The following is a 25,958-nucleotide window of genomic DNA, read 5'->3' as shown; positions in this document are numbered from 1 at the left end:
GGGTAAGTAGCAGCCAGGTTCTGCTGATGAAATGCACTTGGTTAAATGATCAAGTGAGCACCTCCATAAAAGCAGAGGTTTTGCCAGTTTGCTGGTCTCGAGCATTCAGGAGTGTGTTAACACAATGCCAAGGAGGAAATACATCAGCAATGATGTTAGAGAAGGAAGAAACTCTTGCTGCCCATCAGTCTTGGAAGGGTTATAAGGCCATTTCTAAACTATTCGGAGTCCATCATTCTACACTGTAGACATTCCAACAAGTTCACCCCAAGGTCAAACTGTAAAAAACCCAAAAGGTACATCTCAGACTCTACAGTCCAGTCTCAGTTAGCATGTTAAAGGTCATGAAAGTATAGTTAGAAAAGGACCGATGAAGTAAGACTTGTTTGGAAAAAGCCTCTTCTCTCGAAAAAAGAACATGGCATCACAGCTTAGGTTTGAAAAGTTGCATCTGAACAGACCACAAGTTACTGCTGCTAAAGGTGGTTCTACAAGCTGTTGAATAATGGGGTGTACTTAGTTTTTGACACCAAGTTTCTACATTTTGGCTGTAGAATCAGTGTAATCATTTACTAAAAAGTAAATGATTAAACTGTGTAATATGTCATGAAGTTGTATTTACCCATTTTTAAGACCTTATAAGGACCAGATGATTTTTTATGTTTTGTCCCAATGTGTGAAACCTTAGAATTTAGAGGTTTACTTTTTTGTCACGTGACTTAATGTTCTGATGGTTTTGAATAAATGTTGATCTCTGTGGTGGGTTTGCAATGACTGTCTATTTTTGTCTTGTCACTAAACCTTGGCTGAGCTCAGCTGAGTGAAAGTGGTCTTTTCACTCAGTTGAATCAAAGTCAAACTAATTTGTGCAACAAAAGCTGCATTTGTGGCGCTATGAACTCTATGCAGAGAGTGAGACGAAACACATGCAAGGTGTTATTATTGTTCCTGGAGAGGACCAAATTACTTTGTGTTGACAGCACAAGTGTTTAAGATACAGACGGTGGGTTTTTCTTTCTTTGTGTTTAAAACTAGATGTTTACCTGGAGTCCATTGTATGATGGACACTTCCTGTCCCTGTGCACCATAATGAAGAACTGCTGTTTGCAAGATTAAAAAAAAAAAAAAGCTTTACTTTTTACGAAATATGACATATCTAGAAATAGTATTCGACAGCAGAAAAATATGACAAAAGTAAAGTCTTGTTTGTCTTCGTCTTGACTTACTCACTTTGTAACCAGTGGAGTAAATGTGCAATTCCTTGCAACAGTTTAAGATAGAACTGTCTGTAATTTTTCACAGGACATTTCAACAGTCTTGTCATTCTGCTTTGAGAAGCAAAGGAGTGTGTTTCATCAAGAAAGATGTTTTTTGTGGCAGGGGCCAAAAATACTGCAGCATCGGGGAGAGGAAATGAAAGGAGGTAACAGATTTTTACCATTTTCCAAAAATACGGACTTAAAAGGCAACAGGGTAAATGCGCCATTAGTTGCCAAGGGAAAAACTCTTACTGACTATGTACCTTATACTACTGCATTGTGTTTGTGCTTAAAAAAGAAATGATTTTTCTATAATTTTCTATCATCAGGTCAATTTACCAGAAATTTCGTGAGGTAGATTCTTTTTTGGATAAGAAGAAGACAGTCACAGCTCTAAAGCCTGGAGAAGATCGGGCCATTCTTCTGGGACTCGCAATGATTCTGTCTTCAGTCATGATGTATTTTGTCCTGGGTATCACCATATTACGCTCCTATTCAGACAGGTACAGGCGCGATGCCAGAGAAGGCTTGTTTCCTCACTCTGCCTTTCAGAAACATGTTTTATTCATTAGATGTGCCTGCTGACAAACTGTTTCAGTGCTCCCTCAACCTGAAAATTGTTGAAAATGAATATTTAAAACTAGCCAGATATTCCAGAACAAATTATACCCCAAACTGAACTGATTTCTTTTTTCCCCCTTTCTTTGTGTATCAAAATGGATCTTCATTTAAATGTTACTGTAGCGTGTGGACAGAGGAGGGTGTGTGTGTCGTTCTCAACTCCACTGTCACAGCAGATATGAACTGTTCCTACAACTGTGGGTCAGACTGCTGGAGGGTGTCCAAGTACCCTTGTCTGCAGGTCTACGTGAGCGTCAATAACACTGGCCATGTCAGTCGTCTATCTCACAACGAAGAGACAGAGGATGCCAGCTCTGAAGTGAGTACTGTGCCAGAGTGAAAACACTGAGGGTTGCTGAACCGTTTCAAATGTTGACAACAGCAGTCAGATGCTGGCCTGGTGACAGACTTTGTATTTGTTAGTTTTCAGTGCAGTGGAATAAAAGAAAGTTGGCCCCAGTCACCCAAAACAAAAAGTGCGGCACACTGTTTGACCTGTATAACCTTCATTCCTCTCCTTTACAGTGTGTGTATGTGCCCCGATGTCAGAAGGACAGCATGGCCATGCACACTATCATCATGAACATTTCCGAACGTTTGAAGGTGAACCAGCAGGTCCCCTGTTTCTATGACCCCAGCGAGCAGCAGGAGACTGTCCTCCTGACCCGGCTCTACGACCACAGCGTTGTCTTGCACTCACTGCTCTGGCCCTCTTGCACGCTCACAATAGGGGCCCTCATCATCGTGATGGTGAAGCTCACACAGTACCTCTCGAGACTTAGTGAAGAGATAGGGAAGATCAAGAGGTGAATTATGTGCCGCAGCTGTGAAACGCAGGCTTGTGGTGGTTAGAAGATGGACATTTTACACAAAAAGAATTGTTTAAACTAAGTGAACTTGTTGCGCCCTCTTGCAAACTTTCCTCCTGGGCTGAGACACTCAGAGCAGCTGCCCTGCCTTCCACTGTGCCGTGATGATGTTTATAAAACTGAACTAAATGTTCCAAGGTGGAAACTGTCTGACATTTTACTGGCTGTTACAGAAAAAAACTATTATTGTATTTTGCATGGTGTAAAGCATTTGACGAGGGTACTTGTTTACAAGTATTTGGTATACTTTAATGTGCCATATTATGAGCATCTGCTTGTCATGTCACGTGACAGTGGAAAGTACTTTTGTGTGTACAAAATTGGCTGGTTTGTGGACGAATATTGAGAAATGGTAGCATTTTAAAATCTTTATCCACTAAACGAGCGACCAAATAAAATGTGGTCTATCAGTGAACATGTTTTACATAATCTGACAGGATTCCTAAGGAAATGTAGCTTAATGAACAATTAAAGGTTTGACACTAAAAATGTCGTTCTGACAAGTTTTTTTTGTTTAGTTTTTTTTCTCCAGTTTGTAAATCCAAACTGACATAATACTAACTGGCTAAATATCCCAATTCTTCAGTGTGTGACTCATTTTGGGGTGGATGTGCACATTTCTAATAATAAACAGCTCGTTTTGTTGCCAAGAACATTTGTATTTGCTCCCTGCCTCCACTTTAGAGTTGGTTTTACAGTTGCTTTAGAACAAGCTGGAAAAACAATTTATGTCGTGGGTGGAGGCTGTAAAACGGACCATTCATCTTGCAGAAATGTTTCCTTTTTCTGTGAAGGATCCATTCACAAACATGCCCGTAGGGACTACTTGATTCGCTTTCGGCTCTACATATGACTGTGTTCAGTAACTGACCAACAGCAAAGACACTGTTCTCTTTGGTGACATTTCTTAAAATATACTTCGTCTCCCAACAAAGACAAAACTGAATAAAAGGTTACCCGTGCTTTCTCCAGTCCCTCCACCGTAAGATAAACTGCTTTTCCAGCTGCTAACTCGGAGGGCGGTCCGAGATGATGAGCCTGCTAGTAGCCCCAGAACGGACTAGCTGTGTGGAGCTAGCCTGCTATTAAACACTGCAGTTTCTTTTTGGACACTACGATGAAGAACATCATGAAGTTTTATAGACTTATTTCAATACAACATATTGACAACGTCACCGGGAGCTAGGGGTGTCTTTTTTCCACTAAACCAGGACTGTCCTGAACCCTTACAATAACCGTCTAGATGGACTAACGATAGAGCTAGCGCCGCTGCCTGAGACTCCACGAGCGGGCACGAATGGGATTAACTGAGCTAGCCGCAGCTAATGACGGTGCTGGCTGACTAGCTTCGCGGCTAACCGGTTGGCGTTAGCAATCTAACACAGGTAGCGTCAATTTTTGTTTTTTCCTAAGTGTTCGCTTTTTCTGTTCTTAGAAACAACCACACAGTTACTCACACAACATACTGTCGGGGTGTACCCTTTAGTATAGTCACCTTAGGCTAAAATTAGCTCATGTATGAGGCGAGGTTTTCATATTGCAAATGACATTGATCTGCTTTGTGAACTTGGCTAACGTGGTTATCTAGCTCGCTAAGATCCAACGTTTTGCCAAAGTTAAAAACAGCACAAAACCAACTCAGCTAAAACTAGTTCAGCTGACTGTCAAGCTCAGGCATAAAGCTAAACCATATCTGTATAAGCCACGCTTAACTAAAGTGGGGTTAGCTTGCGAGTTTGTTTACATGATGTTTGAAGTCCCTTTAACCGACATCTCAGGATACTTATCGGGTCAATGCTGCACTCTATTAGTTAGCTTTAAGTATTTCAACTAATTCCTCATAATGACGTTTTACCGTCGATTATACGTCTCTGTTGCGTTGATAAGTTTGGTCATCGCCGGGCTAGTTAATTTTCTGCCAGTTACATCGTCAAAGTTTGTCAGTCAAGTTGCCTCAAAATGTGTTTCTGTCAAACAGATTGAAATAGCGTCATGTCTGTCTGAATCATGATTAGCCCACACTCACCTCAGCAATGCTCTTTAATAATTCTCCAGACATGTAATTACTCACTTCTTCTAAATCCTTTGGCATTCAATGATAAATCTGAATATGTCAGGAAGTGTGTTCTTGACTTTTTTATGTCCTGTCCCTGCTGAATTGACTTTCGCTGAAGTCAGATATTTACCAGAAGCATTTTGCATTACTAATTGACAACCTGTCCAGGGTGTACCCCGACTCTTGCTCAATGACAGCTAGGATGGGCTCCAGCCCCCCTCAACCCTGATTTGGATTAAGCACGTATAGAAAATGAATGGATGGATTTTGCATTACTGCACACAAGACAGGATTCGTATATAATTTTGTTTCCTTCTTTCTTACAGTTGGTTGACATCGCTCATCTGGTAATTACCAGGCTCTGAAAAGAGCGGATTTGCTGGCACAACCATGCCTCCCAGACCCTCCTCCGGAGAACTATGGGGGATGCACTTGATGCCCCCCAGCATCTTAGTGGACTGCCTTCTGCCAAATGGCATGATTCTGACATTGGAGTGTCTCCGAGAGGCCACACTTATCACAGTCAAGCATGAGCTTTTCAAAGAGGCCAGGAAGTACCCTCTTTACCATCTGCTGCAGGAGGAGAGCTCCTACATCTTTGTCAGTGTCACCCAAGAGGCGGAGCGGGAGGAGTTTTATGATGAGACACGGCGGTTGTGCGATCTGAGACTTTTCCAAGCCTTCCTCAAAGTTATTGAGCCAGTGGGCAACAGAGAAGAGAAAATTCTCAACAGGGAGATAGGTATGAGTCTGCTCTTATCATTGCTATTTGAAAGCTACAACAAACAAAAAAAGAGAAAACAGCCCTCCACAGTAATGAAACAGCTGTTGGCCTTGGCAGTGTCAGTACCCATAGTGAGAAGGATTACCTTAATACTGCTGGCAATATGCATTGTGTTGTGTTTCAGTGTGTTATTATTATGTCAAATGTAAAAAAAAAAACTCAGATTTTTACGAAGCTCTTTGTTTCCCTTTTGTAGGTTTTGCTATTGGAATGCCTATTTGTGAGTTTGAGTTGGTGAAAGACCCAGAAGTGCAGGACTTCAGAAGGAACATTTTAAATGTTTGCAAAGAAGCTGTGGACCTAAGAGACAGTAACGGACCTCACAGCAGAGCTTTGTACGTCTATCCTCCTAACGTAGAATCCTCAGCAGAACTTCCCAGGCACATCTATAATAAGCTAGACAAAGGTAAGACAAGTCTTTGTGCTGATGACTGATGGTATTAAATATGGGACTGGATAGTGTGGTAGTAAGATTGCCGCCTTTAATGTGGATGACCTGGGTTCAAATCCCCTGCATGAAAGGTGCTAGTAGGGGTCCTTAGGCAAGACCCCCTTACCCTACCCGCCTACCAGTGTATGTCGCTTTGGATAAAAGCATCTGCCAAATTATGTCCAGAACCTCAAAGATCAGCTTCATTGTGATTTTATGTTCTGCAAAACATCTCATCAGCATAACCCACAGAAGGGCAGGGTGTGAATATTTATTCAGATTCTTCATGATTTTTAGAACAGAGCTGTGAGGTGGTAATTCTACTTTCCCGCTTGAAGCTTCACTGTGTATACAAAACAGCTTGTCTGATCGGTTATTTTGTTTCCCTCAGGTCAAATCATTGTGGTGATTTGGGTCATCGTTTCGCCCAGCAACGACAAGCAGAAGTACACCCTGAAGATCAACCATGACTGTGTGCCAGAGCAGGTGATTGCCGAAGCCATCCGTAAGAAGACGCGGAGCATGTTGCTCTCCCAGGAGCAGTTGAAGATGTGCGTCCAAGAGTATCAGGGAAAGTACATCCTCAAAGTCTGCGGCTGTGACGAGTATTTGCTGGAGAAATACCCCCTGAGTCAGTACAAGGTGATTGAATTCAGTCATTGCCGGACTATTTTTATTTTCTTAAAGGGAAAGAAATCCACTTCACATGGAATTATCATACAATTCAAATGTGTTTGACATTTATGTTCAAGTCCTCTATCTTTCACCTATTGCTGAGTTGAAATTGTAAATGAGTTTAATTTGTATGTTGATAAGCTCAGGATTTTCATCACCAGCTTTAAAATGTCACAAGACATGAATAGCTTCAAAATGTCACAATCACAGCCATCTTGAAATGTCACTTTGTTCTCAACAGTATGTCCGCAGTTGTATCATGCTGGGAAGGATGCCCAACTTGATGTTGATGTCCAAAGACAGCCTGTATTCCCAGCTGCCCATCGACAACTTCACCATGCCGTCGTATGCAAGGCGAATATCCACAGCAACGCCGTACATGAACGGGGAAACAGCCACCAAGTCTCTTTGGACCATCAACGGAACGCTGAGGATCAAGATACTCTGCGCTACTTATGTCAATGTAAACATCAGGGACATTGACAAGGTACAACTGAAGCTGATTACATCAAAGGGCTTCAGTTTGGTTAATCTCAAACAGATTCTGACCGTAACCTCACATCTGTGTATCTTTTGAGGTTATTAAAAGATGTTGCACAGTGTGTCCCTGTCCCTTCCAGTCAGTCATATGCTAAAGGAAATTTAATCACCTGGATGCTTTAGTATATAAATCCTCCGCTCGTTGTTGCTTCTCTAGATCTACGTCAGGACTGGGATATACCACGGTGGAGAGCAGCTGTGTGACAACGTCAACACCCAACGTGTGCCCTGCTCAAACCCCAGGTACAGAAGGCATAAACAATATTGTTTCTTCTGCTGGAAGTTCACTCACCTTTGTGGCAATGATGTGATTGAATATGCTAATTGTTCTTTTGCTGTTGATTCCAGGTGGAATGAGTGGCTGAACTACGACATGTACATTCTGGAAATTCCCAGAGCTGCACGCCTCTGCCTCTCCATCTGCTCTGTGAAAGGAAGGAAGGGAGCTAAGGAGGTTAGTCGTGAAATGCCTTATCAAAACTGTTATGCTGAAGATTTCACAGCTAACTTTTTTTTTTGCCGCAACCATGGTCACGGATGGTATGAAACAAAGCTGTCAAAAATACAATAAAAAAAATCGAGTGACATACGTGACTAAACAAAACAGCACTGTGTTTAAAAAAGAAAAAGCCAAACCGTTACGATACAGGCAAATGAGGTAAGGTGGAAAATGGCCATGCTGTGTGTTGTAGATACGCGATCAGTCAAAAGTGACATCCATATTACATTTGTTAATGCTTAAATCTATTTTTAATGCCTTCTATTCATGCTAAAATCAGTGGACATAAGAGAAGTGGTTAATGTTTGAATAGTAAATGAGGAACTTCCTTTTGTTCTGCGCCACTCCTGTCTGTTGCACAGCCTCAAGCCTTTCTATTGATTTTCATATTTATCATCACACTGGTGTTTTTCCCTGTAGGAGCATTGTCCTCTCGCCTGGGGAAACATCAACCTGTTTGACTACACCCACACACTGGTAGCAGGAAAGATGGCTCTCAACCTGTGGCCAGTCCCACATGGTTTGGAGGATCTGCTCAACCCTATCGGCGTCACAGGCTCCAACCCCAACAAGGTGAACAGCAGCTGTCAACGTTGTTGATATAATGCTCACTCACTTTTTTCCTGTGTTTTTAGTTTTACTTTCTTTTTTCAAAGCAAAAGACGTCATATCATCATATAACAGCTAATGTAACCTCCTCTTTTCAGCTATGGAAATAAACAAAAGTGTTATTGAAGAAAAAAGTTGAGTTTCACAACTGTAAATGTCAACAAATATGATATTATAGAATAATATTTCTGTAAAATTTGAATCTTGTCACATCGTCATTAACCATTTTTTAGCTACTGACTTGCGAGCCTCTTGACTGGCTGGTGGCACCCTGTGCAGCTTCAGAGCGGCTAAGCCGCCCCCATATAAGCACCCAAGCTTCTTATCCCTCTTAATTAATTACTTGTTGACACAGGCACCTTTCTATGATGACAAACCTTGAATGACCCTTCCCATTGTACCACTTTCGCACAGGAAACCCCTTGCTTGGAGCTGGAGTTCGACCAGTTCAGTTGCCCTGTCAAGTACCCTGATATGACCATCATTGAGGAGCATGCTAACTGGAATATATCCAGAGAGCTTGGCTTTAATTACTGCCACACTGGTTTGGTAAGACAAAAACATCACAAGACCTCATTTTGATTCTGAGCAGCTGCTGCATAGTAGAACCTACACATAGAAACTGTGTTTAGCATCTTCATTCACATGATACGCTTTGTTTGTCACATGGTTTGATAGAGTAACCGAGTGGCACGTGACAACCCCCTGACAGACGGTGACAATGAGCAGCTGCGGCAAGTGTGTAACAGAGACCCGCTGTCTGAAATCACTGAGCAGGAGAAGGACTTCCTGTGGAGGCACAGGTAATTCACAGGTGCTTGTGCACTCGTATAATGGTTTACATCATCGTTTTACAGAAACGGTTGCGTATATAGAGGCTGGTCAAGATGTTAGAACTAATTGATTTTTTTTCCCCTCATTTAAGACATGACTGCATCAATATGCCAGAGATCCTTCCCAAGATCCTCCTGGCAGTGAAATGGAACTCCAGGGATGAAGTTGCACAGGTGAGCTCAGGTGTCGACATCTGAGACGCCTTTGTTTTTGAGTGATTTTACATGCATGTACTCTTTCACTCATTGTAGGGTTGTTTAATATTGCAATAATTTTTTTTCTATTTTCTGTGACTGTGTATTTTCATTCCAGATGTATTGCCTTCTGAAAGACTGGCCCGCAATCAAACCAGAACAAGCCATGGAGTTATTGGATTGCAACTTTCCCGATCCCATGATCAGAGAGTTTGCTGTGAAGTGCCTTGAGAAATACCTAACTGATGACAAACTCTCACAGTACCTTATTCAGCTGGTTCAGGTGCGTTTCATCCTCGGAAAGAAATAATCTGTGAAACTTTTTCACTGTGCCGTGTTATTATGACAAGTGAGCTGATGTTTCAGCTTTGATATACCAACGTTATTTTCCATATTTTCTGTGCCTGTGCCCAGGTTCTAAAGTATGAGCAGTACCTTGATAACCCACTTGCACGCTTCCTGCTGAAAAAGGCATTAACCAATCAGAGGATAGGACATTTCTTCTTCTGGCATTTAAAGTGAGTTAATTTAAAAAGGTCTTCTTCCAGGAAGATGAAGCTGTTTTTATGTGAAAGGTTAAACTGTTGTTTGAATGTCACACAACTGTCTGGTCCCAAGAAGTGCTAATTTAAGATCCTTTTTCAGAACATCTGTCAATGTTTTAGGACGTTGTGGTTTTGTATGAGGGTTGGAAACATTTTCCATCAGGACACAACCTCTTAATGTTTTTATTTGTTTTTGTTTTTCACCCTTGCCTTTATGCGTGAAGGTCAGAGATGCACAACAAGACAGTGAGCCAGCGGTTTGGTCTGCTGCTGGAGTCGTACTGCCGGGCCTGTGGCATGTATCTGAAGCACCTGAGCAGACAGGTGGAAGCCATGGAGAAACTCATTAATCTCACCGACCTCCTCAAACAGGAAAAAAAAGATGAGGCACAGAAGGTAATCTGACAGCTGGTAGCTGTTAATGTGATCCATTGAAGCATTGGGTTTAATCCTTTTTCAACATCTGGACTGGTGACAGAGATGCCATGACACAGTGGGATGTTGTAGTTTGGGTATTTCCTTTCTTCTGTTTGTGAGTGGTCCTTACAGTGATAGTCACTGACTAAAGGTACAGTGTGCAAGATTTAGCGACATCTAGAGGCATAAACTGCAGATTGCACACAAACACGGACAACTTCCCATTCCAAGTGTGGTGGGAAAAGAGGTGGCCATGAAAAAAACCAGGAAACGCCCACGCTGGAGCCAGTGTTTGCTCTGTCCCTTCTCAGCTTCTGTAGCAACACAATGGTGCAGCATGGTGGACGGCAAAGAAATGTTTAAAGTTAGTGTTAAAGTCATGTTCAAAGCATGACTGATCTGCCCCGGCACGTCTGACTGAGACGTGACAAGCAGTTCAAGTTTTCATGCAGACAAATCTGTTTTTGATTGCTAACGTTACAATATGACCTTTTTTTACACTGGTCAGAAAACAGCTAACATCCGCTAACATTGGGCTCTCCAGTGCAACGTAAAATGACTGCAGTGGACCTGATTATCATAGGTATCTATTATTATTTATTAGTATTAATGTATAATGATAGATAATGATGACTACTGTTATGTTTAATATTATAGATGCTCACCACATCACAGTTGATATATAAAAGTTTACCTTTGCTTCTATGTTTAGTAGCTCTTTCAAATAGGAAAAAAACATCTCAAATGAGAATAAAAACATCTTTTGTGAATAGCGAAATTCTTTTTTTCATGTTTTCTATCAGCCGTTTGAGATTGCAATTTAGAAATTCACATTAAGAATGTTGTAAACCCGACTTGGGATGAATCAACCATTTCCCATTCAGTTAGCACAATTTAGTACCATTTACAAAGATCTTGTGACAACCTATTTGGTCAGAATCATCAAACGACAATGCTCCCACAGATTTATGTTGTCTGGACACATGGCCCGCAGCTTCACCTAAAGGCTAAAATCTCAATTAACTTCATCCCCCTTTTCCCTCAGATCTTACTCTGAAATATCTTAACAAAAATGGAGAATTTCAGTCTGTGCCACTGTGCCGCTTCTCTTTGGATGCTCGTCTGCTGCCTGCTTTTCTTTGTCCACCAAGCTGTCTGCTGTTTACATCAGTTCAAACTGCAACATACGTGGGCCAATGAGCATCATCCTGATTATATCACATCCAGTCAGGCTTTGGCTCGGGTCACATGGAAGGGAAGAGTCCAAACAGTGATGTAATTTATTTCAATGATGCAGTCTGAATGTTTCCGCTGAAAAGCATCGTAAGTAACATAAGACTGTCAGATCGCTCACTCCTACTTGATGCATTTTTCATGCCGTGTGAGTTTCAAAATCTTTTGGTTTTTCTTGTCAGTGTCAAAAAGCTGTGACCCTCCAACATGCCCACCAGAGGGTGCATGTTATTACCCAAAAAACCCTCTGAAGCAACATTACCCTTATGTGAATGTGAATGGTAGATATTTTTGCTGAAGAAAAAATTGTCAGTAAGTTTCCACTATAGCATTTTTACCTGACTGACCTGTGCCTCCAGCACCAGGATATTAGTAGCTGATGGTTTTCTTATCTCTTTAAAGGTTCAAATGAAGTTTCTGGTCGAGCAGATGAGGAGGCCTGACTACATGGATGCACTACAAAGCTTTACCTCCCCACTGAATCCTGCACATCAGCTGGGAAACCTCCGGTACATCAGCACTCACTTATCTGACTATGTCCTCTCAAACGGTTGGAGTCTAATGTTCATTTCCTCTGCAGTTGTTGATTTAGCCTTTTCCTCTTCAAGGCTTTGACTGTTAGATGTAGTAAGAATTGTGGTGTTTTGTGTGAGAATAAAGAGCATTTAGGGACATGATTTACTGACTGCTTGTAGAGTCCCTAGTTAAACTCATTCTACATGACTCAGCTGTGAGAAAATAAAGCATATACTGTTGGGAGTGGGGGCTCACGAGCACTGCTGTGCTTAATGAAAACTTACTCTTTTTCTCAGGTTTTATTTATTTATTTTACTGAAAAATATCCACACCTTTTTTTTAGCCTGGAGGAATGCAGGATGATGTCATCTGCAAAGCGACCTCTCTGGTTAAACTGGGAAAACCCAGATATGATGTCAGAGCTGCTCTTTCAGAACAATGAAATTATCTTCAAAAATGGAGATGGTGAGTTTGGTCTGTTTCCCACTCGGATCATTTATACTGCTTCCTTGTCCTTTTGTATGTTTTTTTTGTCCACCCCTGCCTTTCTTTTTCAGTGCACACACGCAGACCCGGTGCTTGTGTTGAGCATGATTCAGTCTAAGCCTGTAGGGTGTGTCATGGCACACAGATAGAAAATCATCTTCATGCTTTTTACACAGAATTCAGAAACGCGCTATTTGCAGCACATTTAGCTGCAGCAGCTCGTGCATTTTGCTGCACCATCTGAGATCAAGCTGACTTTGACAGCTCTGCTCCATAATACATCACAGAGTTGATCAAAGCAGCAAAGCAGCTAAAATTTGCCTCACTGTTCTCCACCGCCTTCCCTCTGCAGATCTGAGGCAGGACATGCTGACGCTGCAGATCATTAGGATAATGGAGAACATCTGGCAGAACCAAGGCCTTGATCTCAGGTAGGCTCTGCACTTCCTCATGACAGCAGGGATGCAGGTACACATTAACAGGCACTGGGACCTTTCATGTTCTGCACTCCATACTCGAATGCAGATTAGTGGCAACCCCTGCCAGCCACTTCAGGTCATTTATATAAGAATGTGAGTCCATCACTGCTGTATTAATTTTTCTTCTGTCCCTCTCATCCTTTCTCCCGTTCCCCTCTCAGGATGCTGCCGTATGGTTGTCTGTCTATCGGTGACTGTGTGGGTTTGATTGAGGTGGTGAGGAACTCTCACACAATCATGCAGATTCAGTGTAAAGGAGGTCTAAAGGGGGCGCTGCAGTTCAACAGCCACACACTGCATCAGTGGCTTAAGGATAAGAACAAGGGAGAGATGTGAGTGGCATAAAGCTGTTACTTATACAGCAAAAGTTACTGAATAATCTCTGAGCTCAAGTATTTTCTGTTTGTTTGATTTCTTAGGTATGACCAGGCCATAGATCTGTTCACACGCTCATGTGCAGGCTACTGCGTGGCCACATTTATCCTGGGAATAGGAGACAGACACAACAGCAACATCATGGTCAAAGATGATGGGCAGGTAAAGACTACAGCTGACATTTCTTAATGTTTAGCTTAATGTGGATACTTTTTAAATGATTCATGTAATGCTCTTTGTCATGTGTTCACAGCTGTTCCACATAGATTTTGGTCATTTCCTCGATCACAAAAAGAAGAAGTTTGGGTACAAAAGAGAGCGCGTACCGTTTGTGCTCACACAGGACTTCTTGATTGTTATTAGCAAAGGAACACAAGAGTGCACCAAGACGAGGGAGTTTGAAAGGTAACAACAGCAGTTGACATGAGGTCATTTTCTTGCAACAAATGAAAAATGATCTGTGACTTAGAGCAGTGGTTCTCAACCTTTTTGAGCCCCCCCCACACACACACACACATGCACACTACACTAAACAATGCCCGATCAATACGCCTTATACGTCGCATTTACATAATCAGACAAGCACTTATGATATGAACTCACTTCAGCTATTAGTTTCTTTATCATTTTATTTTGAAACACATTGGGATTTTTGGAAAAACATGAAGTAGCATCAAGAGGCTAACTTTCCGAGTAACAGACTGACAGTGGTCGCAACATTCCCATCATTTTGTGGTTAAAATGTACCTAAACAAATAACGAAAACTTTATTTTCTTTTTAATGAAATAAAACGATAACCGCGCATGCTAAACTTTTAACAAAACACACTAGAAAAACAGCCCATGCTTAATTTTAAACACTTATGTTTCTGAGAGCTTAAACATGAAAAATAACTACGTGTCAAAGCAGAAATGTTTTTCTGCAACTATTTAATGTGATGGCAGGGCCTGCTTGTTTGAACAGAGCAGCTGCATTCTTGGCTTTATGTTAGACACGGCCACGCGAAGATCACTCTCAACTCTGAGGAGTCGTGATCGCTACAGCGGATGAGACTCACCGTGATCGTGTGAGCCTTTTTCGATTGGGCCACTAGATATGCCACCTCATATGAAGCTGCCAGGGCTTTTGTAGGGACAGTAGTACATTCACTCACCACTGTTTTTTTTGCATTTTTAGTTCTTGCTCCCTGCGCTGAAAAAAAATCAATTGGTTTATTAATTAAGCTGCTGTGTTTTGACTCTAAATGTCTCTTAAGTTTTACCGGCTTCAAGCTCTCGTGTGCCAGCACCTCAGAGCAAATGACACATTGTGGGTAGTCAACGCTGTTTTTTGTTGTGCAGTTAAAAGCCATATTTCAAAAAGTCGGGCTGACATTTATGGAGCCTCGAACCTTCATCAGCCGCCGGAGTCGGCCCGGTCAGTGCCCTTCTTTTCTCTGGTGGTGGTTCTGGTGGCTGATCTTGGGACCCCTGCTGCTGCTGACTGTCTGGAACACTTTTTCTTTTAAGCCATCGCTCCATTTTTACAGCTAGCAAAGTTGCTGCAGATGTGGCTAAAACAACAATGCGCCTGTTTTTTAAAAAAAAATATATATTTTTCTTCGTTCTCCCCCAACCCCCTCCCCCCACCACTTCACCACAGAGTGCTTCACTGACCAGAATCTGACCCGCACAGATTAGAATCGCATACAAACGCTGCGTTGATACAATGAATTTTGGACAAACAATGAAGCAGAAAACAACTCTCTGTTTGAAATTATGTCATTTAATATGAATGTAACAACGCTTATTTTTATAATGTTTAAGTAGCCTAATGTTTAAGTTTCCGTTCTGCGATTTCAGACTGTCTATGAACGCTTTCTGCAGGCGTCGCTCCTGCTGACAGCAGACCTAGGAGAAAAAAAATTTCTTTGCTCTGATGTGTGAATGACAACGGCAGACATGAGACTAGTGGACAGGTTCTTTGTTGTTGTTTTGGTGTAGCCTAGTTACGACCGACAGTAACTGGTTTTGAGTAATAAAATGCCTGTTTAAGACCAACCGCTTGTCGTCCTTCTAACGTCCAGTCGGAAGCTACATTAATTTTGTGCTTTTATATTTTTCCAAAATGATTTGGCGACCCCCAGAAATCATCTCGCGACCCCAATTTGGGTCGGGACCCCAAGGTTGAGAATGGCTGACTTAGAGGACTGAAACAAAGTGGGTGGATGAGGTGGTTTTACTGCATATTCAGTTGGAACTTTAGAGCATTTCTTAGACCCCTTTTTGACCAAGTGGTTCCAGTGCTGTTCAGGTGCTAGAGCAAGTTCAGAGATGTTTCTTTTAAGAACCAGCTTAGAACTGCTTGATTTTTACAGTCAGAGAGCTACTACAGAGCTGGGTCGTTACATCACTTTAAACTCGGCTTCTAATGCATGTTTGAACATCCCTTGGGTGTATTGGGAATTTCTGTAGAGGATCATAGTGCTGAGAGACAGTTTATATTCTCTGATCACAGAGTTTGACTAATTTTCCCTGCTGTCCAGTGTTAATTATCAATGTTGACAAATGCGACTGGAAATAATAAATGTTAAACAACAGGGAAATGAGACGAACACTGGGCTCATGTTCTTATACTGCTCTTTCAGCTTCACATCCATGTTGGTGCTCGGGTTTTTATTGTTCTCTCTTGAATTAAGCACACTAAATTCTACAGTGACTCTCTACACTTGAAATGGTCTTGTTGGTCACCATGACCCTGCCGCCAGTACTGGACAAAAGCGGTTCCTGGGCCTGGCCCAGTGCAGAGCTGGTGCTGCTGTAGCAGCAGTTTGTTGGGAGTGGATCTGGTGCTTTGGAGGTCGAAACAGTGAGCACCAGTTCAAAGTAATGTCTGGTCCCAAACCAGCACTGGAATCTTTTTGGTGGAAAACAACCCAAAATGGCCCATTTGCTTAAGTTGACCCTTGCTTAAATTTTTTAAATGGGTTTTCTCCCCACCTCCCCTCCCTCAGGTTCCAGGAGATGTGTTACAAGGCGTATTTGGCAATCCGGCAGCATGCCAACCTCTTCATCAACCTCTTCTCCATGATGCTCGGCTCAGGCATGCCTGAGCTGCAGTCGTTTGACGACATCGCTTACATCAGAAAGACCCTGGCCCTGGACAAGTCGGAGCAGGAGGCCCTCGACTACTTCATGAAGCAGATGAATGACGCTCACCATGGCGGCTGGACAACCAAGATGGACTGGATCTTCCACACAATTCGCCAGCATGCCATGAACTAAGGATGGAGGGAAGTAAAGGGCCGTAGCAACAACAGCACACTAAAAAAAAATTTTTTTTTCTTCCCAGACGCACTAAAGCCTGGTTATTTCTGCCAGCTTGTGAATTGAAAACAATAATCGTCTTGAAGACGACAAAACAAGGATGCTCAGAAAGCCTATTTTAGGACATGATGCCTAAAAGCTCCTCTTTACACACGTGTTTAAATTTAGTTGCCCTGCATTATGAATTTAGGAGGGAAGGACAGAGGAGTACCTCACCTATCTTTTTCATAGGAATTTAACAAGCGCAATGGACCTTGACAACATTGGCTTTTATATGAACTATGGAGAAATTGTCTTTTTCTTCTTATTCCTTTCAAAACATCTCCACCATAAGAAGTAATAGAGGAACATCATGAAGTGGTGTATCATGAGACAGCTAGCTTTTTCCTAAAGACTTACGTAAGTGTAACAGACCCCCCCCCCCTCCCAACTACCTATTTTGAAGCTGATGAAGATGAAAATGAGGTGTGTGGCAGAGTTGGGGTTATCAGTGCGCACACAACCAAGAAGTTGTAATCAAACGACACTAAGCCTGAAAACGCTCACTAATGCATTACTTTCCTTTACAACGGTATGAACAGTCCACAACACTACAAGACTGACAGTAGAAACAAAGCTAGAATTGAACCCTTTTTGGAGCAAACTAAAATGACTTATTTGTAACCCACCAGTTACGTGCTCAGAAATCATGTCACGCCAGACAACCGACTTTTGTACAGCATGATATCCATATACTTGTATGCATTTGGTGCACATATTCCTTTTTGAGTCTATTTTCTACTGAGCCAAAGTACTATATGTATAACCCCACTATTCAGCAGTTTTATTGAGAATGAAAGAAAAAAAAAGTCTATTATTCCAAGTCTTGTGTGTACACATAGCACTGGTTTCTGCAGTATTTGTTTTGTCTATCAGTATTACTCTGTGTCCTTAGTTGAAGCACAGGTGTCCACCATCCACCCAGCACAGATGGACCAGAGAAAACCTTTCTGACGGCCAGCTGTTCAACAGGATTTTTTTTTTTCTTAGTCTGTTTGCTTTTCGGCATTCAAAAATGGAAAGAAAAAAAAAAGGATGTGTAGTGTTTATTTAGCATCCTGCGCTGTTACACTATGCAAGTTGTGATCCTAATGTACTGTAAATGCCAAAAAATGGAGAAAAAAAACAAGGTGATGTCAGAGTAAGGTAGAAGAAGACCTTCCTGAACATTCTCGTACTGAGAGGCGTGTCAGGGAGGTTTGAACAGAAAGTAGATGGAAGAAAGAAAAGAAAAGGAAAAAAAAAAAAGCGAAATGCTGCCGTGGAACAGCTTTGGTCTGCTTCTTCCCAGCAAAACGAACTGTGAGAAACCTGCCTTTCTGGACCCTGCCTTTTACCTGTCCTTGCCATGCTTCTAACTAACTTTGGAGCTTCTATCTAAGCCATCTGTATGTCTGATATCGAGTTTAACTTATCTTCTTGTTGTCAATCACAGGCTTTTGACATCCGGGTAAAGAAAATGAACAGAAGTGATATTCTCTCAATCCTCCAAGTGTCTTCTTCCGTACCCTTTCCTGTGATTGTTGCTCCCTCCGTGTGGAAGATCAGTCGTTGCAGATGTGATCACTGCACAGGCCCATGTGTTAGAGATCCGTTTAGTGTTCGAACTTTACAAAATTATTCTGAAGATGGTTTCCTGGACCCCTAAGTCACACTAAAAGTCCAGTTTGTGTTTCCTGCACATGATTAAAGACTTAGAGTTACTCAGGAAACCGATTCCATCAGAATGCATGGGCCTCTGTACAGGATACAGAGCAGTGGGCCGGACCCCAACTGACAAAACTAAACCCCATGTACTTTATAGAAAAATGATCTAAATGATGCTACTTCCCTTTGTATTTAGTTATAGTAGTTTCTTTCACACACTGCATTATGCATGATGTCCTCAGATATCTTCTGTTTGTTTTCTTTTTGTATGTTTTTTTTTTTTTGGACCTGATGTTGTTTACTTGAATTTCATGTATAGAAATGATCTTGTTACTTGTTTTGAGGTACAAAAAAAGTGACAATGAAGGTAACAGATACTGCTACTACATGTGCAAATGCTTTCCTTGAATAACTACAGAGGTAATATATTTTTGTATTTTGAAATGTAAACAAACTCATATGTGTAACCGCTAACCAAAAAAGGAGGAGGCATGTGTAACATGCAACATTCTCATAGTAAGTCCAGCAGCCATCTCCTTGATGTTGAAAGGAAGAGGTGAATGAAGGACAAGTTCACAAGTACCATCCTGGTAACAAACGGAGACCTCTCGTCTTTCAGTGGAAGTCTATAAGCACAATAAGTTTGAAGAAACTACCCTGCATGTTTTAAAGCAAACCAGAGTCATGTTAATTATATAGTCATTTGTGTATATCATAAAGCTACTACAAATAACTTGTTTTAATCATCCTCATATGTCTGATAAACTGTATGCATTCATTTATTGTGTTGTTGAATAAAAACATTTTTCCCTACATAGATACAGTGACTAAAGAATGTCATCACAGGAGTGAACATGGGATAAAAACGTTTAGTTTTCCAGTGCACTTTATGGCCAACAAATGTGAAACAAGGCTCAAAATGGAATTAACTGTAGTATTTCACAAGAAACCTGCTTGTGACAGGTATTGCAGCATAAAACATTTAGGAAAAGGTCAGGGCTTTAGCTGTGACGTATTGAATTACAACAGAACAGCGGTTTTCTCCAAATCCACACCTCATCTGCTCAGTACCAAACGGATAGACACTGGTGGTAGCTGGTATACATGGAGAACCATTCGTCAACTGACAAACATTGGTATCCGGACGGGCCTGGCATCTTTCTGTCACCATGTTATGGTCATGTTTCTTCCACTTTTGCATAGTGTATCCCAACCCTCAGCTGGTCATTCATAGCTGGATTTGAAAACCTCATTCTTTAGAATTAGACTAAAAACTGTCCAGATGAAACTGAACTCACATTTTACTCAGAGCAGGCTTTTACAAACCCAATTATCAGAAAAGTTGTTTTATTAAAAACAATAAAATCTGTAATTTGTTCATTAGAAGCTTTTAGATGTAATTACAAAGTTATGTACCAGTATTGTAATTGGATCATATTAACAAATATAGAACTTGATGCCAGGAACACAAAAAAAAGGAAAAGACATATTTACCACTATGTTAGTTAAACTCTTCCCTTTGATTATACTTTTTAATCATTTGAGGATTCCAATTGTTGCAGTTTTTCAGAGGGATATGTCCATTTTTGCTGAATAAAAGACTTCAGCTGCTCAACAATCTGTGGTTATTGTCGTCTGAATCTCCTCTTCATGATTCTCTATACATTTTCATGGATGCAGCAGTGGAATTTGTTGAGACAAAGCAGTTTTCTAATTACTCCCAGGTACATGTGGCTGTATTGATCATGGTTGCATGACAATTTTTGCTGCTGAAAAGTTTGAAGCATCAAAAAGTGCTTACAAGCATCCATGGTTATGCTCTATAAATGCTGTACGACCAAATATCTTTAAAATCTTGAATTGATAGATATTTTTTCAAACTTAATGGAGAGTTCCTAATGGAGTTTGGCACAGAGTGCATGAGCCACAATCCATTGTTTGCTGGAAAAGACTTATATCTTTGGTGGATGCTCCTTTTATACCCAGTCTGTTCCAAATCAACACTATCCAAAATCGACAGTTTCTCAGTTACCATCGACAACTCCACTGTCTCCCCCTCCCCACAGATTAAGAGTCTGGGTGTCATCCTTGACAGTACCCTATCTTTTCATTCACATATCAATAACATCACCCGGTCTGCATATTTTCACCTCCGCAACATCACCCTCCTCCGCCCCTCCCTCACCGCCCATACCACTTCTATTGTTGTTCACAGCCTCGTCACTTCTCGCCTGGACTACTGCAACTCTCTTCTCTCCGGTGTCACTCACAAATCCCTCCATAAATTCCAGCTAGTCCAGAATTCAGCTGCCCGCATCATCACAAGGACCCCCTCCACCCACCACATCACCCCCGTTCTACAGAAAGCTCCACTGGCTCCCAAAAAAATGTCGAATTGAATTCAAAATCCTTCTGTTAACTTTTAAGTCCATTCACAGCCTCGGCCCTCCCTACCTGTCTGACCTCCCGTACTCTCTAATCCTCCTCCTCTATCCTCCTGACTGTCCCTCCTGCCCGTCTCACCACCATGGGGAGCAGAGCATTCAGCCTCTCTGCTCCTCATCTTTGGAACAGTCTACCACTGGAACTCAGGAACACTACTTCACCCCCACACTTCAAATCCAAACTCAAAACCTACCTTTTCAAACTTGCCTTTTCCCTATGATTTCATTTGCACTGTGTAATTTTAACCTGATTTTGTTATCTTTGTTTGTGTTGCATTGTTTTTAACCTATGTACGGTGACCTTGAGTGTCCAGAAAGGCGCCTACAAATAAAATGTATTATTATTATTAATCCTGACACCCTCACCTATCACCAGTTAATCTGGCATGTTGCTGCTTATACCCTGAATATGTCACGAGGGAGAATGCAAGCTGGATCTCCGTAGAAGCCTATAGAGTTTTCCCTGAGTGTATCTTGAAGTCAGCCTTCCTACTGCTGTGTCACTGCTCATCTCAGAGGACAGATGGGCTAAGCACTGTGTCAGCTTCACAAGACCCACGAGCAGAGCTCCACCACCAAGCATCATACAGGGCCACAGCAGCCCAAACAGGGCCCTCCTCAAGGTGTACTTCCTGTGTAAGATGACATGGTTGGGGTGCCTCATATGGTCACTGATGCAGGAGGAAGGGCTCCCCAGGTGGATGTCCAAGCTTCTTTTCACTGTCTGCACTTCATTTTGCAGAGCTTCTCGATCCATTTGGCATTTAGGTATGTAAAAACACTGGGAACAGAAAGATTCAAGTATCATTTTTATCGTTTGACTGCCTTGTTACAACTGGCAGAACTGAGTGCAACAAATAATAAGAGATGCAAGAGCTTTTTTGATTCTAGAACATTTTGCAGTAAACATTTGCAGCTTTGGGGCATAAAAAATATTTCATACAATCTCTTAATACAACATAACACTCTCCTGATCTGTTACATCATTCACAAAAATATAACAAGTAGATTACTGCCCCTCTTAAGTCTCTCTTTTAAAGTTTGACTTCTAAGATCTAGTACCTTAGGACTTCTATGATCCTCCTTAGCATTCAGAAATCCGATTTGGATATGTTGTAATATAAGATTTAAAAAGCAGTGTCCTGAAACCGGAAGCTACTATAATACTTACCTCAGTACCAAGGAGTAAAGACTCTTCATCAAAGTGGAGAAAAGCTCCCTGATTGGAGTCAGTGAGGTTCACTGTTGCCATGAGGCAGGGCACTGTGCTCACACCTCTGCAATCCACCCACTGTTCCAGGATCTCAGTCTGCTGCAGCACACAGCTGGCCTCCTTCTCCCAACAACTAGAAGACAGTCACCAGTCATCCTAACCTGCTTGCTGGTAGACTTCCTCTATTCACTTTATGATTGCCCATGAATTTTGCGTAAATACTGAACCAAGTAGCTTCAGCTACTTCTGAGCTCGAATCTGCTCAGAATTTTGGACATATGTATAAATATACATATATGTATATTGGCATCAAAACATTCTACTTCTTACTGTCCCATCTGTGTCCCGCAGGCTTGATTCCCTTGTTACTGAAAGTTTGGGAATATTTCTGGCATTACAAAGGCCAGGCGCAGGCAGCAGTTATCTGTCATTCTACGAAACTTGACAGTTACCAGAGAGACAGATTTGTATCCAGATGCAGGATTCAAGCAGCAGATACTACAAATGTTGGGGATGAATGAATCTTTCCAGCTTCTTGACCATAGTAGTGGCAACCTTAATGTCATGAGTCACATCAGACGCGGAAGTGGTCTGATGTGGGTTCACCACAGTTTACCAGGGAGTAAGGTCTTGTCCATGCCAATCAGATCTTTCTGGTCCCACTGCTTAGTGTCTTTAAAGTTTGCAATATACCACCTCCACAAGCTCTTCACAGCCAATTCCAGCGCTGTTGGTATGGGTGTGTTGATGTGATACTTGTGCTCTGTTAGGTTAATGTTAACAATGAATATACTTCTGGATTTGCTGGGTTTGAAATTGAATTTAAGTTCACCTAATGATTGAGACCTTGACCCTGAGGTCAGAATTGTTGTTACTATTTCAACAAAAAGTGTTTTCCATATCAAAGACCTGCAATTCTAAACCATTGCTGCAACTTGGATGTAAATGTATATGAATACCTGTTAACATAGGGTTTGACAGTGGTTATGCCAACCACAAAGAACATGAGCACAGAGAAGGCCATCATGGTGAAGCCCAGCAGGATAGCTCGATCATCTCCGACACTTGAAACTGGCATCTGGGTCCGAGCTCCCGGCCCTCCACGTCCATCCACCGTTCGGTTCCACTCCTGCTTGGGCGTTACTGCTGTGTGGAGAAGCTCCCCGTGTCTCTCAGACACACAAAAACAGACACATAAATACATGTATGGACAGGAGTGATGATTTGGTTCAGACTGAATTTTTGATTCGAGACACTGACAGATTTCATGTTTACACAAAAATGAAGTCAGTTCATATTCTTCCAAACTGCACGATCCCACTTCATGGTTAAAACACACAAATAGCATCTGTCATATTATTGCTTTTGAAGTACAAACATGTTCCACTTCAAAGATTTGATGACATGATTAGGATTATTTTTCTTTTAAGAGCAACAGGAGACATTCTTAAATTTTCACAGTATTAAACCGTTTTAGTCAGAGCAAATCTCGCAGATCCAGGCATGTAGTTTTTACACAGGACACTGACAATGTTTACAGTGTGAAACTCTGTTAACAATCAGCAATGTTCATCCATTATAATGAAGTCCCAGTTGTGTTTTAAAAAGTCTTGCTGACTGACTTAGCTGATAGTCTGCTCTTACCGTGTCTGCCGCCTGCGAGCACCATGCAGGTTGATGTTAATGGGGATGCTGAACGACTTCCGGGGAGAAGCTGTGTTCAAGAACATGCCCACTCCTATCTCAGCCCCCACCCAGCTTCAAGTATGTATATCCACCTAACAAGCTCTTCTCTGTCTGAGAGTCAAATATTCTTTGGCCAACAGATGATCATCTCATATCACCGACAAACTCCAGTGCAGTGACTGACTGAATGCTCTACACTCCAGTCCGCTCTCCAGGGAACGTCCTGTTGTTTACCAAAGCTCAAAGGTGAGTGCAACAACTTCTTCCACTCTTCAGTGTTTCTATAGAAACCACCACAGGTAAGGCAGGTAACATGCTAATGGTCTCTCTCTGGGCCTGTGACATTCAGCTGGAGCTGTTTGTCATGAAAAATCAGAGCTGGATGAACCCCCTGTTGATTGATAACTTTTGTACAGACTGAAACTGCACAGTGACTCTGTACTGAGAACTATGCATGAATATATTCAGAAAAGGAGCACAAGAAAGAGACATGGTGGCAACTGTACAGCAGCTATTTATATCACACTCCCTATTTTTACATACATTTACACAGATAAGGAGGACATACTTACCTAAACACGAGTCCTGCAACTTTTCATCACCTCTTTGGCTTATGGAGCTTAAAACCCTAAGATTGTGCGTACACTGTGTGAAATGAGTGGAAGATGCTGTGAGAGTTTGTATGTGCTATTCAAACAATCAGAATACCTTCTATTATTCATGGGTTGCTGAAAAACAGATGGAGATATTAAACTGGTGACAGTTCAGTTTAAGATAACAAGCCCAAGGCTAAAAATGCCACAACAGCTTGAAAATGGAGCAACCTTTCATCAAAACAGGCAGCAGTGTCATACAAGCGTTATTATTATCATGAATAAAAATGAATATATACATACACATAAACAAATACATATGTGTGTATATATTTGTATACTGTACACTCACAAGTCACCTATGCCATGAACACAGATGCACCCCGTACCATCACAGATGATGGCTTTTCACTGATAACAGCCTGCATGGTCCTTCTCATCTTTGGCACGTACAACTAGACAACAGTTTTTCCCAAAAGCAGCTGAAACGTCGACTCATCTGACCACAAAGAGTGTCCACTGGCTTTTTTGTCCATCTTAGATGAACTCGGGGCCAGAGCTGCATTTTTCTGCATAGAGTTAGTACATGGCTTCCTCCTTCCGTGATAAAGTTTCAGATTATATTTCTGGACGCAGCACCAGATTGTTCTGAGTGGTTTTCTGGTTTTCTGAGGAACTCCCAAGCCTGTGTGGTTAAATTGATTACACTGGCATGACAATTTCTCTTGAAGTGCAGCCTGAGGGCTCGGAGGTCACGTGCATCCAACACTGGCTTCTGGCCTTGACCAACACACTAGAATTTCCAGAGACCCACTGAATCTTTTTACAGGATTATGCCTGGTTGAAGTTGAACGAACAAAAGTTCTTTGCAATTTTGCATTGAAAAATATTTTTTGGAATGTATTAATGATTCTCTGACAGAGTCTGACTAAATGTGGTCAGTCAATATCCATCCTTGCTGTGAAAGACAAAATTCTTTGGTGGATGTTGATTTTGTATCTAATCCTGACAACCTCACCTATCAGCAGTCAGTCTGCTGATTGTGGAATCATCCAGAATGTTGTTATTTGTATATTTTATAAACTTTTCTATATTTTTCTTCCTCATTCCAAACTTGTGTTTGAATGAGTTGGTTGTATGAAGTTGTAGATTTGTTTACATTTTCTAAATACAATAAAGCTGGCCAGTAAAAAAAACACTGAAACTAATATTCTTTATACTTGTGTCTGTTAATAGAAAGATTAAAGCTTTTGTTCCATGTTAGAAAACGTTCAAACCTTTCTGCGAATGAGATTGTTGTATTATGAGTAGTTATGTGATATTTTGACAAAGTATTTGTTAGTAGGTAAAAGGACATTGATTTACTTTTCAAGTTATTTCTATCCTCAACCTACTATAGCAGATAGACTTTGCACATTTCCTTTCAGGGATCTGGCAGACCCAGGTGCTTTTGATGAAACTTAAGAAAACAAAATTAAAAATGTATAAAGCACAGGCTACATTACCTCTACTGGCAACATGAGACCTTGCCTTGACCGTGAAGCTCGCAGCATGGCACTACACCTCGGACATGATTTAAACAGAATTCATCTTTAACATAAATGCCTAA

At 41.5% G+C, this 25,958-nt stretch overlaps 3 protein-coding genes across 4 annotated transcripts; 2 read left to right on the top strand and 1 right to left on the bottom strand.

Moving 5' to 3' along the window:
• The first annotated feature begins 1,338 nt into the window (after positions 1-1,338).
• On the top strand, positions 1,339-3,200 carry LOC140268947 (calcium-activated potassium channel subunit beta-2-like). Its single transcript, XM_072363946.1, has 4 exons — positions 1,339-1,423; positions 1,589-1,762; positions 2,004-2,199; positions 2,406-3,200. The coding sequence occupies exons 1-4, from the start codon at positions 1,365-1,367 to the stop codon at positions 2,688-2,690; spliced, it is 714 nt and encodes a 237-aa protein (XP_072220047.1). The 5' UTR covers positions 1,339-1,364; the 3' UTR covers positions 2,691-3,200.
• Positions 3,201-3,785: 585 nt separating this feature from the next.
• On the top strand, positions 3,786-17,895 carry LOC140268427 (phosphatidylinositol 4,5-bisphosphate 3-kinase catalytic subunit alpha isoform). The gene is made up of 21 exons (XM_072363280.1): positions 3,786-4,134; positions 5,132-5,547; positions 5,786-5,995; positions 6,411-6,661; positions 6,936-7,181; positions 7,392-7,477; positions 7,583-7,688; positions 8,154-8,306; positions 8,757-8,891; positions 9,021-9,145; positions 9,268-9,349; positions 9,489-9,653; positions 9,785-9,888; positions 10,140-10,311; positions 11,968-12,074; positions 12,425-12,546; positions 12,920-12,998; positions 13,208-13,378; positions 13,466-13,583; positions 13,675-13,826; positions 16,415-17,895. The coding sequence occupies exons 2-21, from the start codon at positions 5,196-5,198 to the stop codon at positions 16,683-16,685; spliced, it is 3,207 nt and encodes a 1,068-aa protein (XP_072219381.1). The 5' UTR covers positions 3,786-4,134; positions 5,132-5,195; the 3' UTR covers positions 16,686-17,895.
• A 3,344-nt stretch (positions 17,896-21,239) lies between these two features.
• On the bottom strand, positions 21,240-24,397 carry kcnmb3 (potassium calcium-activated channel subfamily M regulatory beta subunit 3). 2 transcript variants are annotated; one of them, XM_072363755.1, is made up of 4 exons: positions 24,329-24,397; positions 23,030-23,241; positions 22,029-22,203; positions 21,240-21,638 (listed from the first exon to the last, which is right to left on the bottom strand). In XM_072363755.1, exons 2-4 carry the CDS (start codon positions 23,146-23,148, stop codon positions 21,270-21,272), a joined length of 663 nt encoding a protein of 220 aa, XP_072219856.1. In that variant the 5' UTR covers positions 23,149-23,241; positions 24,329-24,397; the 3' UTR covers positions 21,240-21,269. The 2 variants fall into 2 exon arrangements, with proteins under 2 accessions (XP_072219856.1, XP_072219855.1); XM_072363754.1 differs by lacking the exon at positions 24,329-24,397 and having other exon boundaries at positions 23,030-23,405.
• Between the last annotated feature and the right edge of the window lie 1,561 nt (positions 24,398-25,958).

Source organism: Leuresthes tenuis, unplaced genomic scaffold, assembly GCF_036924035.1.
Source record: "Leuresthes tenuis unplaced genomic scaffold, fLeuTen1.0.hap1 SCAF_14, whole genome shotgun sequence".
Taxonomy (NCBI): Eukaryota; Metazoa; Chordata; class Actinopteri; order Atheriniformes; family Atherinopsidae; genus Leuresthes; species Leuresthes tenuis.
This window is presented reverse-complemented; position numbering and strand designations above follow the sequence as displayed.